The sequence below is a fragment of the Lepidothrix coronata genome, unplaced genomic scaffold (genome assembly GCF_001604755.1).
Source record: "Lepidothrix coronata isolate B3197 unplaced genomic scaffold, Lepidothrix_coronata-1.0 Scaffold213, whole genome shotgun sequence".
In the NCBI taxonomy this organism is placed as follows: Eukaryota; Metazoa; Chordata; class Aves; order Passeriformes; family Pipridae; genus Lepidothrix; species Lepidothrix coronata.
In genome coordinates this window covers 901,061-916,476 of record NW_016690393.1, presented here as the reverse complement: position 1 = coordinate 916,476, position 15,416 = coordinate 901,061, and the positions used below count along the sequence as shown (strand labels likewise).

Genomic DNA, 15,416 nt, shown 5'->3' with positions numbered 1-15,416 from the left:
CTATGAGACACAAGCCTCCATCACCCCCCAAGGTTTGCACGTCCCAGCTCGCTCTGAGCAAATTAGGCAACAAAACAGCAACAAGATATGCTGAGCCCCACACAGGGAAGAAAACAAAAAGCCCCATCGAAGCCAGGGTTTGCTTAAGGAGTTTCGGACCCAGTCCCGAGCTGGTGGGAATGGCTGCAGCTGCAGTGAAGTGGCGCTGGGATGTGCTCACTGACACCAGCCAAGGTTGGAGCCCGTGATTTGGTTCAAGAAGTCTTGCAATCGATTCACATTTAGCCCTTTGGAGACCCCGGAAGGTATCGCTCCCCCTGCTCAGCACTGAGATCGCTCCCAAGAGTTGATATGAGTGAGGTTCGGCATCGGGCAACAGGCACTAAGTTTGCTTTAAAACAAGCTACAGGGTTATCGCTCTCCCCCTCCCTGGCATCCCACCCTTCGCCCTCAGGAACGGAGGAATTCCCACCAGGAATAAAGGGAATCAGTAAAGGAAGTTCTTACCCCCCCCCCAACCCAAAAGAAATTTTCGGCGAATAACTGAAAACTTATTGAAAATCCTACAAAAAGGATCTTGGAACCGGCCCCTGCTTTTCACGTCGTCTTGATGTGACTTGCATTTGGTTAAAACCCCAGAAACAAGAGAAAAAAAACCCCAAATGAAAAATGTCCTGAAATAGGTAACATAAATAAATTATAAATAGGTGTCTTTTAACTACGGCTCCTCAAAAAGCAAAACATGGTCTCTGCCATGTACAGCTCTGGAACACAGCATTGCTTTCCAGGATTTTGGGAAGGGATCTTAGAGAGGTGCAGCCCTTGCTACAGCCCTGGCTCTCTGGTGGGAGAGAGCTGGAGGGAAGGGATGCTGCAGGGCTGGGATTGCAGAAGGACCCTTTCTCTTTTGAGACCCACCGTGCCAATGTTCTGCATCCTCATCATCATCAAAAAAAATAAATTAAAAATTAAAAATTGCGATTTTTCTCCTTGAATACCATTTTTAAAGTCAGATTTTTGTTTTTCCTCTCAAGTGATAAATCTCCCCCCACAAATGAAGGCCCCAGCACTGACCCTCCCTGGTGCAAATGCTGTGTGTGAGGAAGTTGGTGCAATCCCGGTTCACACACGACAGGTTCCTGGCCAATTCCCTTGGCTGATTAAAACACGTAAAGAAAGGGCCAACCTTAAGCCCTCAATGCTTGTAAAACGTCCCAGAGCAACGAAATCAGTGTAGGGGCACCTGGCAGGTACTTGGAAAGCAGCAAAGTGATCCCCACCCCACCACCGACGACGCGGTTCAAGAAGGAAGGAATCCAACTGGGATTAAAATGCTGGAAACCAGAGGAATCAGGATGGGTGTTGTGCATAGCTACTGGTGTTACATCACATCACCCTCAGGCCTCGCTCGCTGAGGGTAATTTGCTCTTTGGGGCAAAGAGCCAAACGACCTGGCTGGCACGGGGACCCGCAGATCAAGCCTTGGGAAGGCTCCTGTGATCCCTAGGAATTCCCATCAGAATTGAGTAAGAGCTCATCGAGACAAAAGAAACCAATTTAAATCGAAGGCAATTGTCTCTTGAAAAAGAGCTGGTTACCTCCCGCTGCGTAGGGATATCTCTGGGCCACCCCGCACCACGGACTAAGATATCCTGGTTGGAATTTTGCTGGAATTGGGCAAACGATACTGGCTCGGCTGATGTTGGCTTCACGGTCAGCTGGGGAACGAAAGGGCTGGAGCACGTGCATGGCTGTCTGACCACCACACAAAGTACCGGAGAAACTTGGTCATGTAGCTACCAGAGAGAAATAAAAATAATAATAATAATAATAATAATAATTAATAATAATAATAATAATAATAATATGCATGGAAATCAAGCTTGGAAGTGTGTGCTGAAAACATGAGGGTCTTACTCCAACAAGCGTCTTTTACACATTAGACTCCACAAATGGTCTCTTTGGTTTGATTGGGGAGGTCTGCCCTTGCCTGGAGTCCCTGGAGAGCTGCCTGTACAGGTTATCCTGGTAGGCCTGCGCCACGGGCAGCGTCCTTGCCACCTTGACGTCGGGGTACGAGGAGGCTTGGGTGACTCTCTCCAGGAGGTCTCCCCGGGACCCATTGGCCAGCATCCCATGGGGGCTGTAATAGTCTTCCTCTAGCAAATGGCCATTCTGTGCATTGTTGGTTTTGTTATAAAAGGCAATGTTGCTGATTGAAGAGGGTGGGCTAAAGGATTCCGGCTGGGGCAGATTGCCAGGAGACGTGGGACTGATGACAGTGTCCACTGACGACACGGCCCAGGTCCGGTTCTGCTGATGGAGGTGGGGGTACTGCTGAGTCCGAGCGGTTTTATCTATGATTCCCATGAAGGGCGTGGTCCGGGAGCGGGCCGGCTCGCTGGGATAACCCCCCTGCGTGGGGGACACCGGAGAGAGCTCGTCGCACGATCTGTCGTAGGCCGGCTTGAGGGGAATCTCCATTTGCTGAATCGAGGCAGAAGGGCGGAAGTTGGGAGTCAGGTTGGAGGTGGAGGAGATGCTATTGCTGGAAGGGGAGAAGCGCAGGCCCACGCTCTGAGAGTGCAGCAGTGGCCTGGGAGTCGGCGGGTGAGGTTTGATTTCGCTGGGATTAACTGAGATGGGCCTTCTTATGAGATGAGACACATCCGGAGAGCCCAGCTGGTTGGCGGGGAGGGGAGAACGCTCCAGGTCGAGCTTGGAGTGACACACGGGATAGTAGGAAGCGGACTGGCTCCGCCCGATCTGAGGTGTCTGGCTGTACCTCATCCCCCCTCTGTACGCCGAGGACGGTCTCTGGGGAAGGTCTTCCTTGGCCAGCCCTCCGTGCTGACAGATGGCCCCGGCGCTGAGGCTCGCCTGCACGTGCTGCACGGGCCTGCTGTCGCCCACGATGCCCCCGATGGAGCCCTGGTAGACCAGCCTGCTCTGGCTGACCCCCATGTCCCCCGACGACGACTGGTACTTGCTGGCCATCGAGTGGGCAACCTGGCTGTACGCCCCGGTCGGGATGACAGTGCTGGAGTGGACGGCGGAGCTGGGCTGGTTGCTCCTCACGATCTGTGCCTTGGCTGGCTGCAGCCTCAGCCCCTGCTGGGGCACGGCCACGGGGAGCTGGGGCATCTGGAAGGATCTCTGTGTCATCTTGGAGAGCGGAGATTTGGGTCTGCCGGGGAGCTGGGTGACCCCGCTGGGCTCCTGCTGGTAACGCACTGGGGAGCCCGACTGTGACCTGTAGACGCTCATGCTCTCTGCAGGGGGGCTGGCGCGGTACTGGGGGCCTCTGCGAAGAGGAGACGGCGGCGGGCTCTGATATTCCTTCCCTTGGCTTCCGACGGGAGGGGGGCTGAAGCGGTACGTGGAGCCCTGGTGAGCCGGGGACGTGTGTGGAGGACTGGGCCTGTAATGTGAGTTTTGGTGCGTCGGAGACAGAGCAGGAGACGTGGACTGGTAGCCCTGCCTGGTTGGAGACCCCACGGAGCTGTTGGACCTGAAATCAAAGACCTGATGAGAGCCAAGAGGTGAGCCGGAGATATAGGCCGAGTCCCTGTGAGCTGGGGACGGGGGTGGGCTCTGGATGATGGGCAGCCCTTGGTTTGGCCTGGACTCTGTCTGCAGGCCAATGGAAACATTTTCTACGTCCTGCTCGAGGTACTCCTCCTCGAAGATATCCTGCACAGAGTACAGCTCTTCGTGCTGGACTTCGGGTTCCGGCTCTGCCGGGAGCGGCGGCGGCTGCTGCTGCTGCTGCTGCACCTGCCTGCACTCCTCCTCCACCCGCAGCAGCAGCCGCTGGATCTCACGGTTGTTGGGACACAGCTTGATGGCCTCGTTCAGGTCCTCCAGGGCTGCTGAAAACTGCCTGCTCGACAAAGGGACAGAAATGAGAACTGAAGTTACTCTGGATTGGAATGGAGCCATTTCCAGAGGCTCCAGAGGAGGGTAAGTGGCTCGTCTGTTACTGAGGGAGATGTTTGTCATTGCTACTGCTCGCTGTGCCTCTCACACTCTGCCTTAAGGGCCTCCCTTGGATTTAGTTTATCCAAACTGAAGGAAAATTCTGGAGAAGAGGGGAACGCAGTCCTGAGATGGCACAACCCAGCCTAGCAAACATGCCTGTACTCCGTGGTGTGCGTTAGGACTAATTAATTACTGCCCTCAGCACCTCCCTGAGCTTCACCTCAGCGTGAGCAAAGGGGACACCAACACATCGCTCACCACGAGCTCGGCTCAGCACTGCTGTAAACAAGCTCTGACAGAGCTGCAACCACTTATGCCAGTGAAAATCCAACTTCTGCCTGATGCCAAGACCACACAGCGTCAGGGCTGGCTCCAGAGCTCAGGGGCTCCCACGGGTCAGCGCTCTGGGCATGGCTTGTCTCTCCAATTTTGCAATGGATTTGTCCAACTCCCTCGGAACGAAGGAATCGAGCAACGTGCTGGAGGCTGTGAGCTGCCTGGGGAAGCCTTTGTGGGGGAAAGGCCAGCCTGGGAGGTGCAACAGGGAGGCGGGGGCTTGGGAAAGGGGTTATTTACAGGGACACTGTTTGCTTTGGAGCAGACCCATGTGTTTGAACACGACTGTCATCTGGGAAAACCCACCCAGTTTTCCCCCATCAGTAATAAACACCCCAGCACCTCCCAACACCAGCCTAATCTTTTGCACAAGCCATTGAAGACCAAGAGGAGGAAGGAAAAGCCTCCTCCTCTCCAGGCTGTGTGACCCCAGAGGTGCTGCTGGGCACAGACTGGGACAGGGAGACGCAAAGCCAAAGTGGTGACATTTTCTGCTGGAGAGACCAGGGGACAAAAGGACGCTGGTATGTGGGGGGCTGATATCATCTGGAGAGGAACATGGGTCTTAAGGTCCCTTGCAAATGCTTTGGGAAAGGCATGAGGTGCATGTGGCTCAGCTCGCAGGGCTCCTCTGTGGAACAGAAGGTCACATCAGGACTTGGTGCACTGCACCAGCTGGGCCAGGAGCCCCGTTCCACACTTGCCTCCAACATGGAAGGTCAAATGGTGGTGTCTGCTGAGCTGGGGTGTTTGCACAGGTGGGCTCACACATTCCCTGCACTGCCACGTGAGGCCTTTCAGCTGCAGTTTAAACTGAGATGCAACGACAGCGTGCCCAGCCCTCGAGAACAGGACTCCCAAGCAGCCCCCCTGCTCATTTAGGAATGGCAAATTAACCTAATCTCACGTGTTTTAGCTTTCAGAGAGCTGGACAAGGGGGATCCCAGGGCTGCAGCTCTCCAGGAGCTGGCTGCAGTGCTCTGAGCACAGCTCTGTCTGGACACTCCCTGGCTGGCGCCTGCCTGGAGCCACTGCACAGCTGGTCAGCCCTGGCAGGAAGGGCTGCAGGACACAGAGGGGACCACCACGAGGAATGAGTCTGCCCTCTTGCACAACACAGGCCATGAGTCATATCTTGCTTCAAGTCCAAGTTGTGGTTGAGCTAAAGTGTACTCTGAAAAAGAACACCCCACTCTGCTGTCCAGGTTTCCAGTGTCGTAAGATGTCCAGACAAAGTTCCACTAAGACAAACCTCTCAAAACACTTCCATTCAGAATTCACCAATTGAGGGAGGGGGGTTACTCTGGAGTTTTGAGAAATTTGTGATCTCATTAATGAACATTCCTTGGCCATTTCTTCCCAAGGGGGCAATGCATGGCTTTGCAGGGTGGGTGCCCACACTGGGGTGGCCAGGCTTGCAGAGACCAGCCCCTCACACCTTCCTCTCTGTCCCTCCTCACCTGCTGCTGCGTTTGGCCCTTGCTCTTGCATAGTAAGCTTCGTAAGACTTCGGTTTCAGCTCCAGAGCTTTAGTGGCAAACTCCTCCGCCATCCCAAAATCCTGCCATTACAATGGGTGTGCAGGTCAGTGACTGAACAGATACAGAAATAAAAATATATACAGCTTGGGAAGAAAACAAACTTAATATGGATTTGTTTTTTTTTTTTGCACATAGCATGGGAAACTTGATGGTACTGGAACGTTTCACGTGGGTTCAACATCGTTTACAGCCAGAGAGTTATGATGGCATGTCCAAGAAAACCTCTGGTAACACCCTTGCTGTCATCACCCCCAGAGGCCAGAGTGCCACTGGTTCTGTTCTCATTGTGTCCTCAACAAGTGCATGCAGATCCCTCTCCAACAACCTACAGTCTTGAGGAAACATCTGGTCTCGCAGAGGCTGGAATGTTATCTCATGAAGGATTTTTTTCCATAGTTGAAAGCCACAGGAAACCTTTCCCACGCCCTCCCCCTCCCTCTCTGCACCACACTGACATTCTTCAAGGGGCTGACGAAAACTGCCTGTGAAGGACAGGACTGTGGTATCTCAGCGACCTGTCTGGCAAAGGTCCCCTATCAGTGCCACCTGTCCCACTGTTCCTCACTTCTCCCCTGCACCTCACCTGGGAGGATATTTTGGGAGCAGGCAGCGTGGGATGGGATTGCTCCAGGTGCTTTCCAGTGGCAGTCCCACGAGACCAGACTGTCAGCTCTGGTTCAGCCCTTGCTGCTGTCCTCCCTTGCCTTGTCCCAAATGCTTCATGTCCCACTAAGCTCAGCTTAGTTGAAGCTCAGCACTTGGGAAGGAGAACTTTTCCCTGTGGAGAGGATTCCATTTCACAGCTAAGCTTTGGATTGCTGACCTGAGCAGCTCTGGGAGAAAGGAACAGTGCTGCTCCTGATTTTTTCAAAAACATGGGAAGCCAAGTCTTGCTATGGGGATGCCCTGCCTGGGGAAGCTCATATTCTATTTGCACCTTCAGTAGCAGTTACTGAGGAGATATTGCCCAACAGACTCAACTGGGAATGTAATCAAGGCAGGTATTTTTATGGTCTCTTCTACAGGTGCAAAAACTGCAGGAGCAATTAAAAGCCTCTGAACTTTTCTTGCCCAAAACCTCACATTCTCCAGTTAAGGATAAATCAAAAATCTTGTCCTTAAAGCACAGGACAAGAGCTGGAGTTGCTTAGCTGTGAGTTGGCTGGTTTAAAGTCAAGTTTCACACTTCTTCTCCAAACTGTGTTTGTTCCCCAGCACTAAGATTTTACTCCCATTGCTTTCCATCCTTCTCCCTCACATCTCAAAGAAATGAAGGTGTCACTTCCCCTCCAGTGTAACCTTTGCTGGCTCATGGCCTTGGCAGAGATGTTACTTTTTGAGTTTAAGGGGACTTTAATTTGTGGAGGTGAAGGCCCCTGCACGCCAAGCCGGGGAGGTGGCACTTGTCTGCTGGCAGAACAGGAATCTGCACGAGCTGGTCTGGATGCTGCCAGATGGGAAAGGGGAGAGTGACAGGGATCTGGCAGTTCTGGGAGGAGAGGGAGCCTGTGGGGGTGTTTCTGGATGAGTCACTGCCCTGGGGAAGTGCAAACCCCCTAAGCATATGCTCCTTCATTTGAAATTAATTAGTATTCAAAGGAGCACATCTCCTGGCTCCTCCTCACCATTGCCCCAGAAAGCTGGAAAATGCCTCCACCCACCCCCATGTGACGACGTGAACATCATCATCAAAAGGGAGCAATAAAAAATTCAAAGAGCTATAAACATAGCAATGAATTTTTAATCACCTGAAACGAATATTAAACCATTACTGCTTTTGAATCATAAAACGTCAGCGCCCCGTGAAGGACAAACCAGGTTGGACAGAGGAGAGATGTGAGAGGTCAGAGCACGGTCAGGGATGGACATGCCTCTGCAGAGGCACAAAGGGTGGCAGGTTGGGCTTAAGGCCATGAAAAGAGGGGGGACTCACGTTCATTTTCCTTCGACACCGGGAGAGGTTGAGGAGCAGCGACACCTTCAGCTCACGGAAGGTTTTCAGGTCTTCTCCAAACCCTTCCCTGGGGAACTTTTTCAGGGCGTACTGGTAGCGCTGGGCAGCCTCTTTCACTTTACCTTTCTATTAGAAGGAAAACACGTCAAAACACACCCTTGGGTTGAGTTTGCTTCCCTGCAGAGAACTCACTCGCCAGCCCCAGGAACGTTTTGGGTGGTTAAGGAAACACAACTTCACTATTTAGCTCTTTTCTAGAAAGGAAAGCCAGAACATTTGATCAAGGGAACATCTGAGCTGGAAAGGCAGATGCCTTGTGCAAGTTGAGATCTCCCACTTGGTACAGAGCTGTCACACTACAGCAGGAAACACTGCAGAACTGGTGTTAGCTTGATACAACTCCATCTGCTTCCTGGTTGGATGGTCTTTTGGGCTGGGTGATCCGTTACCCATTCCTGGAGAACACCCTCCACCTAAAGCTTAATAGTAAGGAATAGGAATTGTGGGACTTTGGGTGGAGCCCTGGGGCTCAGAGGAGCCTCTGCAACAGCAAAGATAAATGTTACAGCACCAACGTGGCTCTGAACTTGGACAAACAGGTTGAGATCCACCTCCCTGAATTTAGACATCTAAAAATCAGGTGTCTACATTTAAGTCTGGTAACTGGGTTCCTTTTATAGTTATTGGGACGCAACAGTCACCTTCAAAAGGTGACTCATCTTTGCTATTTTGGGCACCTAATTTTGGGATGGGACGATGTGAGCCCTGGAGGGGGGCAGCCACACAGCCAGGGTGAGAGAAAGAGGGCAGGATGGGATCTAGGACACAAGCCGTTCCTGATGACCCAGACATAAATTTTGCAGCTATGAATAGTGAGTTTTAAAAACTTGTAGACTCAGGTTTCTCAGCTGTATCGCGTATCTCTGGCAGATAACTCCTGTTACAATGCCAGCTTTGCATATTTTCTGCTTCACCCTTAGAGCCTCACAGTGAATCATTGTTGTACTTGCACATTTTCTGTGTGTGTGCAAATCTCCAGGTTTTTAAAGATCGGCTTAAAATAAACAGAGAGCAAAAAAGACACTCTACTGTAGCAGTGGAATGTCTCCCACGGGCTACAGGACACGACAAAGCCAGCTGTGTCCTGACAATCTGCCTTCATTGCAAAATGTTTCTTCCTGGAGTTTTTCTGGGATATCCTATCCCGTTGCCCCGTTCCCCAGCAGTGAGCCCACCAGGTAAGGACAAGGCTGCCAGATCTGATGCCATGGCAGCAGCACTCCCAACAAACACTTGGGTTCTGGTGTTTTCAAAGAGGAGACGAGGTGCTGGCTCAAATCCAGAGCGACTTGGCTTTGCTTCAGCTTTGTTACAGAGCTGGGCAATCAATCCCCCCTTCCCCAACCCCACTAACCAAAACCAAACGGTTTGGAACATGAGAAATGCTTTGACCTGCCACAGGTTAAGGAGGCAGCATTAGAACCGTGGTTTGGAGAAGCCCAACCACTGACCCAACACAGCCCAAACCTCCCACCAAGAGATGCTGCAAACTGCATCTGTTGCCTTTTCCCAAAGCCACTCTCCTCACCTTATAAAACATGTCTCCCTCCTCCATCAGCTTGCTCAACAGGATGATCATGATGTCTGGTTTGGAGGTTGCCATCGCCCATGTTGCTGGACCTGTAGTGTACAGGATGCATGATGGGTAAAGAACTCATACAATGCAAGGGTGGTAGGAAGTTGGGTGGAAAAAATACCCTGGGGTGGGAATTTCTGCTGGAGAGAACAACTTGGCATGGTCAAAGGGCAGAGTGCTCCAAATGATCGAGCTGATAATTCCTCTGGCACTTAAATTAATGTCATCCCCATTGCACTGGTTTTTCTTTGCAGTCATTAATGCCAATCCCAGTGGCCTGGGAAAGGATGGAGCCGTTTCCACAAGAGGGCAGTGCTGAATGTGGAACTGGCTGGGATGGGGGAAACAAACCGTATTTAAAAGGAAAAAATCAGAGTGGTTACATAAAAGCATTGCTAAATTAAAATCTCTGCAAGTGTACTGGGGAAATCTGCAGTTCGGCTGTCGATAGGTGGTTTGTGGCTAAGTGGATTGTGATTTCCAGCTTCACAAGATGTGAAAGACTAGAGTAGAAAATCCATTAAGGCAGAAAATACGACAAAGGGAAGGTCCTGTCTAAGTGCTGCTGGTGCCGAGGGCGTCGTGGGGCTGGGGACACTCTGCCTCTGCACAGGGGCCACCCTGCAGAGCCAGCTCTGATCTCAAGCACTAATACTGTGAGGGAAGGGGTGGCAAAAATCTGGGGACAACTCATTAGTGGGGGTGGAGAATAAGTCAACAATATTCTATAAGTATATTCAGTACGTTTTGGGGGAAGGAGGTTAGTTTTTGAGTTCAAGTTATTCTCTGCAACAGTCATTAAAAAAATTATTTGAAGGTGAGGTAAATTAAAAGATTAGAGGTGTTGGGGTCGCATGCAGGCTAAATCAAACAGGAGAAAGCAAGGCTGACAAAGCTATCAGATCGAAGCTGATGCTGACAGCAATGAGATATACCTCGTGGGCGACTCGGTAACGTCTGACAACCTTCAAAGAAAGGAGAAAACAAAAAGTTGTAGGAGAGAGGGGGAAAAAAATGGATGAAGGTGTGAAAAAAAAAAAAAAAGAAAGGAAAAAAAGCAGCTGTGAGAGGCAGGCAGCAAGGAAGCCAATGCACCAGCAAAATCCCCTTTCACAGGAAAACGTAACGTGAGCGGCTGTGTGGCGCAGTGCAGGTACACTGAGGTCTGGAAGCATACACAGAGCGAGTGAACGCAGCAGCTCACAGCAAGGCATGGACAGAGTACACTTGTCGACTCAGACTAGTAAAGATAGAAAAAGCATTACCAGAGGAAAGACCTTGCCAAAGAGACAGTTGTTTATTGATTAACTTTTGCTAAAGTAATACGACAGCAAAAAAAAAAATAAAAATAATAGTCCCCGTTTCACTAGGAAGGCAGTGCTGACTCGCCGGCTGGGGCTGAGGCTACCTCGGGGTTACACTCGTGTTTTTTAGGATGCCAGCCCCACTGCTCGAGTCCTGCCTGAGCACAGAGCCGATGGCAGAGTCCCCTTGTCCCTACCTATCTTTGCTCCTTTCTTCAGGAGGGTGACGACGACCGAGGTGTTGCGGCAGCCGACGGCCCTGTCGAGGGGCCGCATCCCGCTGTAGTCGACGTGCTCGATCATGGCCCCATGGTCCACCAGGAACTGAACCTGCAAGGAGAAGCCCAACAGTCAGTTCTACTCCTGGGAGAGACCTACATGAGGTGCTGGGGACGTAGGACAAGCAAAAGCTTGTTCTGCTCCACTGCCTGAGCTAAGAACACCTCCATGGGGTCTGAGGGTACATCGTGGGCAGCAGGTCGAGAGAGGAAATTCTGTTCCTCTACTCCATTCTGGAGACATCCCACCTGGAGTGGTCCAGGTTCCCAGGGTTCCCCAGCACAGGAAGGACATGGACTTGTTGGAGCAAATCCAGAGGAGGCCATGGAGATGCTCTGAGGCCTGGAGCCCTTCTGCTCTGGAGACAGGCTGGAAGAGTTGGGGGTGTTCAGCCTGGAGAACAGAAGGCTCCAGGGAGACCTTAGAGTCCCTTCCAGTGCCTAAAGGAACTCCAAGAGAGCTGGAGAGGGACTTTGGACAAAAGCCTGGAGTGACATGACAAGAGGGAGTGACTTCAAACTAAAAGAGAGTAGGTTTAGATTGGATATTGGGAAGAAATTCTTCCCCGTAAGGGTGGTGAGGGGCTGGAATGGAATTCCCAGAGAAGCTGTGGCTGCCCCATCCCTGGAAGTGTCCAAGGCCAGGTTGGATGGGGCTTGGAGCAACCTGGGACAGTGGAAGGTGTCCCAGCCCATGGCAGAAGGGGTGTTGATGGTCTCTAAGGTTCCTTCCCACCCAAACCATTGTGTGATTCTCTGATCAGCCTGTGTGGAAGCACCTGCACGAATGAAAGATTGGGACCTTCTGTGCTTATTGCTACAGCGAGCTGAACTGTACAATTCTTTTGGCTTTTACACCAACTGCCCATTTCCTTCTGGGTGCATCCCAGGCCACTCACCACCTCTGCGTCGCCGTAGAACGCCGCCAGGTCCAGCGGCGTGCGCCCGTTCTTGTCCGCGTGGTCGGTGGCAGCTCCGTTCTCCACCAGGGAACGCACCACGGGCAGGTGGCCCTTCAGACAGGCCCAGCTCAGGGCTGTCAATCCCTCCTTGTCCATCAGAGAGATGGAGGCACCTGAAAGGACAAGCATCGGTTCACTCCAGTGCTCTCTCAGCTGTTGAGCGCCGCAAACCACCCGCTTGGCGACTACAGCTTGTTTTCAGAGAGCTCTGTACATAATTATTAGTACATAATTATTAATTCCTTTATTAACGTTTCTCCCACCACAGATCCCACCCTCCGTGGCAACTTCAAATGCACCAGTGGGAACTGTGGCAAATGAGTTGATTCACACCAAGCTGCAAACTTTTTCGCACCTACCTCTGTGGGCTTTCCTGGCAAACATCTGAGCAGCAGGGTGGATCTGACATCCCTCGCCTGAGACATCAATCTTTCTTTTTAACTGCCTTTTTTTTTTATTTAATCCAACCCCATTCCAGCCTGTGTGACTCAGAGATGAAGACCATTTTGCTGTTTCAGCAGGTCACCACGGGGAACTAAGTCAATTCGGCTCAGTTCTAAAAAAGCACATATTTTCCCCTCTTCACTCCCCTCCCCTTTACCCAAAACGACACAGTTTCCAGCAGTATTTCTCCCTGAACTTTACCCAATATAAATACAACGTTGTGGGATAAACTCCTGCCAACTGCAAGCCAAGGAGAGAGGGACTTGACGTTTTCTTGGATGAGGCAATGGCGCTGCCATACCAACGGGTCAGTGCTGCTCCACACGGCATATGGATACGGAGAGGAGAGCTGAACAGCAGCTTCAACTGAACACTCCTCTTCATGGCATGAAGACAACTCTTGTTGCCACGGCACAGAGTGTGCAGGGATGATCCACACCAGCTCTGCTCCTCCGAGGAGCTGCAGCTACCTGCGGGATGCTCCTGCCAGCAGCTGGGAGGGATTGCTGCTGCAGTGGTTTTCTCCTGGAGGTGAACTCTAAACTTCCCAGCATGAGGTCTTTCCTGGTTCCAGAAGAACGCTCAGCAAGTGGGGGAGGGATGTGGATTTCCTGACCGTTCCCGTTCATCCCGGCTGACGCGTCCCCCGTTCGCACTCGTTGCCCGGCTGGCAGCAGAGTGAGAGGGCTCCCTGCTGGCACAGGGTGTTGTTTGAGGAGGGAAATAACACGGCAATGTTTTCTCCAGGAGTGTTCAGACACCCCTGCCCAGCCCCAAGCTGCCAGCACAGCGTGGAGTGTCAGTGAGGGAGGGGACAATCAGAAGCGCCAAAGGGGGACACGGCGGCTCCAAGGTGCAGGCCAAGGGATGACAACTTAGAATCACAGACTCATTAGGTTGGAAAAGACCTTTAGGATCATTAAATCCAACTGTTCCCCCAGCACTGCCAAGCACTAACCCATGTCCCCAAGTGCCACATCTTTAAATCTTTTAAATCCCTCCAGGGATGGTGACTCCACCACTGCCTGGGTCAGGCTGTTGTAGGACTTGACAACCCTTTCAGTGAAGAAATTTTCCCTAATATCCAAACTAAACCTCCCTTGGAGAAATATGAGGCTGTTTCCTCTTGTCCTGTTGCCTGTTAGCAGGGAACAGAGCCTGACCTCCCCCTGGCTCCACCTTCCTGTCAGGGAGTTGTGGAGAATGAAAAGGTCCTCCCTGAGCCTCCTTTTCTCCAGGTTGAGTCGTCCCAGCTCCCTCAGCTGCTCCTCATCAGAGTTGTGCTCCAAACTCTTCCCCAGCTCCGCTGCCCCTCTCTGGACACCTCAACACCTTGCCAGCCTTCTCTCACATTGCCCACACTGCACCCAGGAGCCCCTCTGGAGCTCTGGGAAAGCTCTTCCACATGATCCTGAACTGACCCAAGGACAAGTTTTGCTCAGGATAAAGCCTCATTTCATTCCTGCTTATTTGAACCAGCTACTTCCTTCCATTCAAACCATCAAAGTCTTCTCTTGTGTTCCCCCTCTGACTCTTCTGGAGCAGGTAAGAAAGTTCCTGCAGTAAGAGGGAATCCTGGAAAGCCACGTCATCACTCAGCCTTCCCACTCGCCAGTGGAAGGACACCCAACGCCACAGGGTGACAGGGCCAGGCTCCAGGGTGTCCCTGCAGTGCCAGCTGAAGGGCTGAGCGAGCAGACAACACACACCACCCCAGGGATGCCAAGAGGCTGCTCCAAGGCAGGCTGGGCATGACCTTCATGGGAACACCAAGCTCCAGAAACAGCCCTGGCTCCCAGCAGAGCCTCTGCTTGACTCCAAAGGCATCCTTCACCCTTCAGGGATCTCTGACCTATTTAGCACCGAGGCAGCCAGACAGGAAACAAAGGGATGGTTTTGAGGCCAAGTGGCTTAAGGTGATCTCATGGGACTGATCCATCCTGCAGCGGGAGGGATTTTGGCTGGGAAAACCCAGTTTGCTTCTGGGAAGGGCTGGGCTGCTCCTTCCCTAAAAAAACCCAAGTGGCCAAATGCAAGAGTTCCTCACAGTTTGGGCTGGAAGGGACCTTTAAAGTCATCTAGTCCAGCCCCTGCCATGGGCAGGGACACCTTCCACCAGCCCAGGTTGCTCCAAGCCCCATCCAACCTGGCCTTAGACACTTCCAGGGATGGGGCAGCCACAGCTTCTCTGGGCAACCTGTGCCAGGGACTCATCATAAAAAAATCCTTGCATCCCTCTAGTCTGATGATTTAATTATCCAGCAGGCACAGCAATGAGCCAGCTCCAGGGAAAAAGGAAAGCCTGACACTTGGAACATCAAAAAGTTGCAGGATGTGGGATCTGTTCTGCACAGAGGATGCACCCAAAGCTGCAGTGCCTGGTCAGGGTGACCCCAAGGTAGCAAAAACATCAAGGGATTGCTTTTTGCAGGAAAAGGAGATTCAGAATCAAGCTCCCTCCAACAGGAATGAGCACCAGGAATTATTTTGCTTTGTGTCCCACTGATCCATATAAATACCAGCTTTAGCAGAGCTGCCACCAGGGAAGTTTAATTCCCTGTTCACACCCCCATTACTTTGGGGTGTTAAGAGGTGGGTAACTCCAAAAATTGGGGTTTCCAATTGACTGATGACTCCAACTCTGCTAATGAAACATGTTTACAAATGCTGACTGTGTTAATCAAGTACAGTCAAATGAGATTTGCTTTGCAACACACTAATTAATGCTTATGGCTTATGATTCACACAGTTTTGATTTTAATGAAACATTGAGAGGGACTGTCAAAGCCATTTTAATTAAAATACTCCACATTTCACTGCACTCTGCCCAAGATTGAGTTACCTTTTCAGGACCATGTGTTAAACTGTGTGTAGTGGAGTTTACTAAGCTATTTACAAGAACGGACCTATTAAAGTAAAATTTTTCATATTTTTGACTTCTTGGACTCTCAGTGTCCAAAGAGCCAGAGAAATATTATGT

General features: G+C 51.5%; 1 protein-coding gene across 1 annotated transcript in view; it reads right to left on the bottom strand.

Moving 5' to 3' along the window:
• Positions 1-6: 6 nt before the first annotated feature.
• Positions 7-15,416, bottom strand: part of TANC2 (tetratricopeptide repeat, ankyrin repeat and coiled-coil containing 2) — a 91,288-nt gene continuing 75,878 nt past the window's right edge. Inside the window, exons 16-22 of the mRNA XM_017833332.1 lie at positions 11,930-12,105; positions 10,950-11,082; positions 10,384-10,413; positions 9,401-9,492; positions 7,792-7,938; positions 5,778-5,878; positions 7-3,883 (exon numbers count right to left, since the gene is read on the bottom strand). Coding sequence (XP_017688821.1) covers positions 1,933-3,883; positions 5,778-5,878; positions 7,792-7,938; positions 9,401-9,492; positions 10,384-10,413; positions 10,950-11,082; positions 11,930-12,105 — 2,630 coding nt within the window. The 3' untranslated portion in view covers positions 7-1,932. The remainder of the gene's footprint in view (positions 3,884-5,777; positions 5,879-7,791; positions 7,939-9,400; positions 9,493-10,383; positions 10,414-10,949; positions 11,083-11,929; positions 12,106-15,416) is intronic.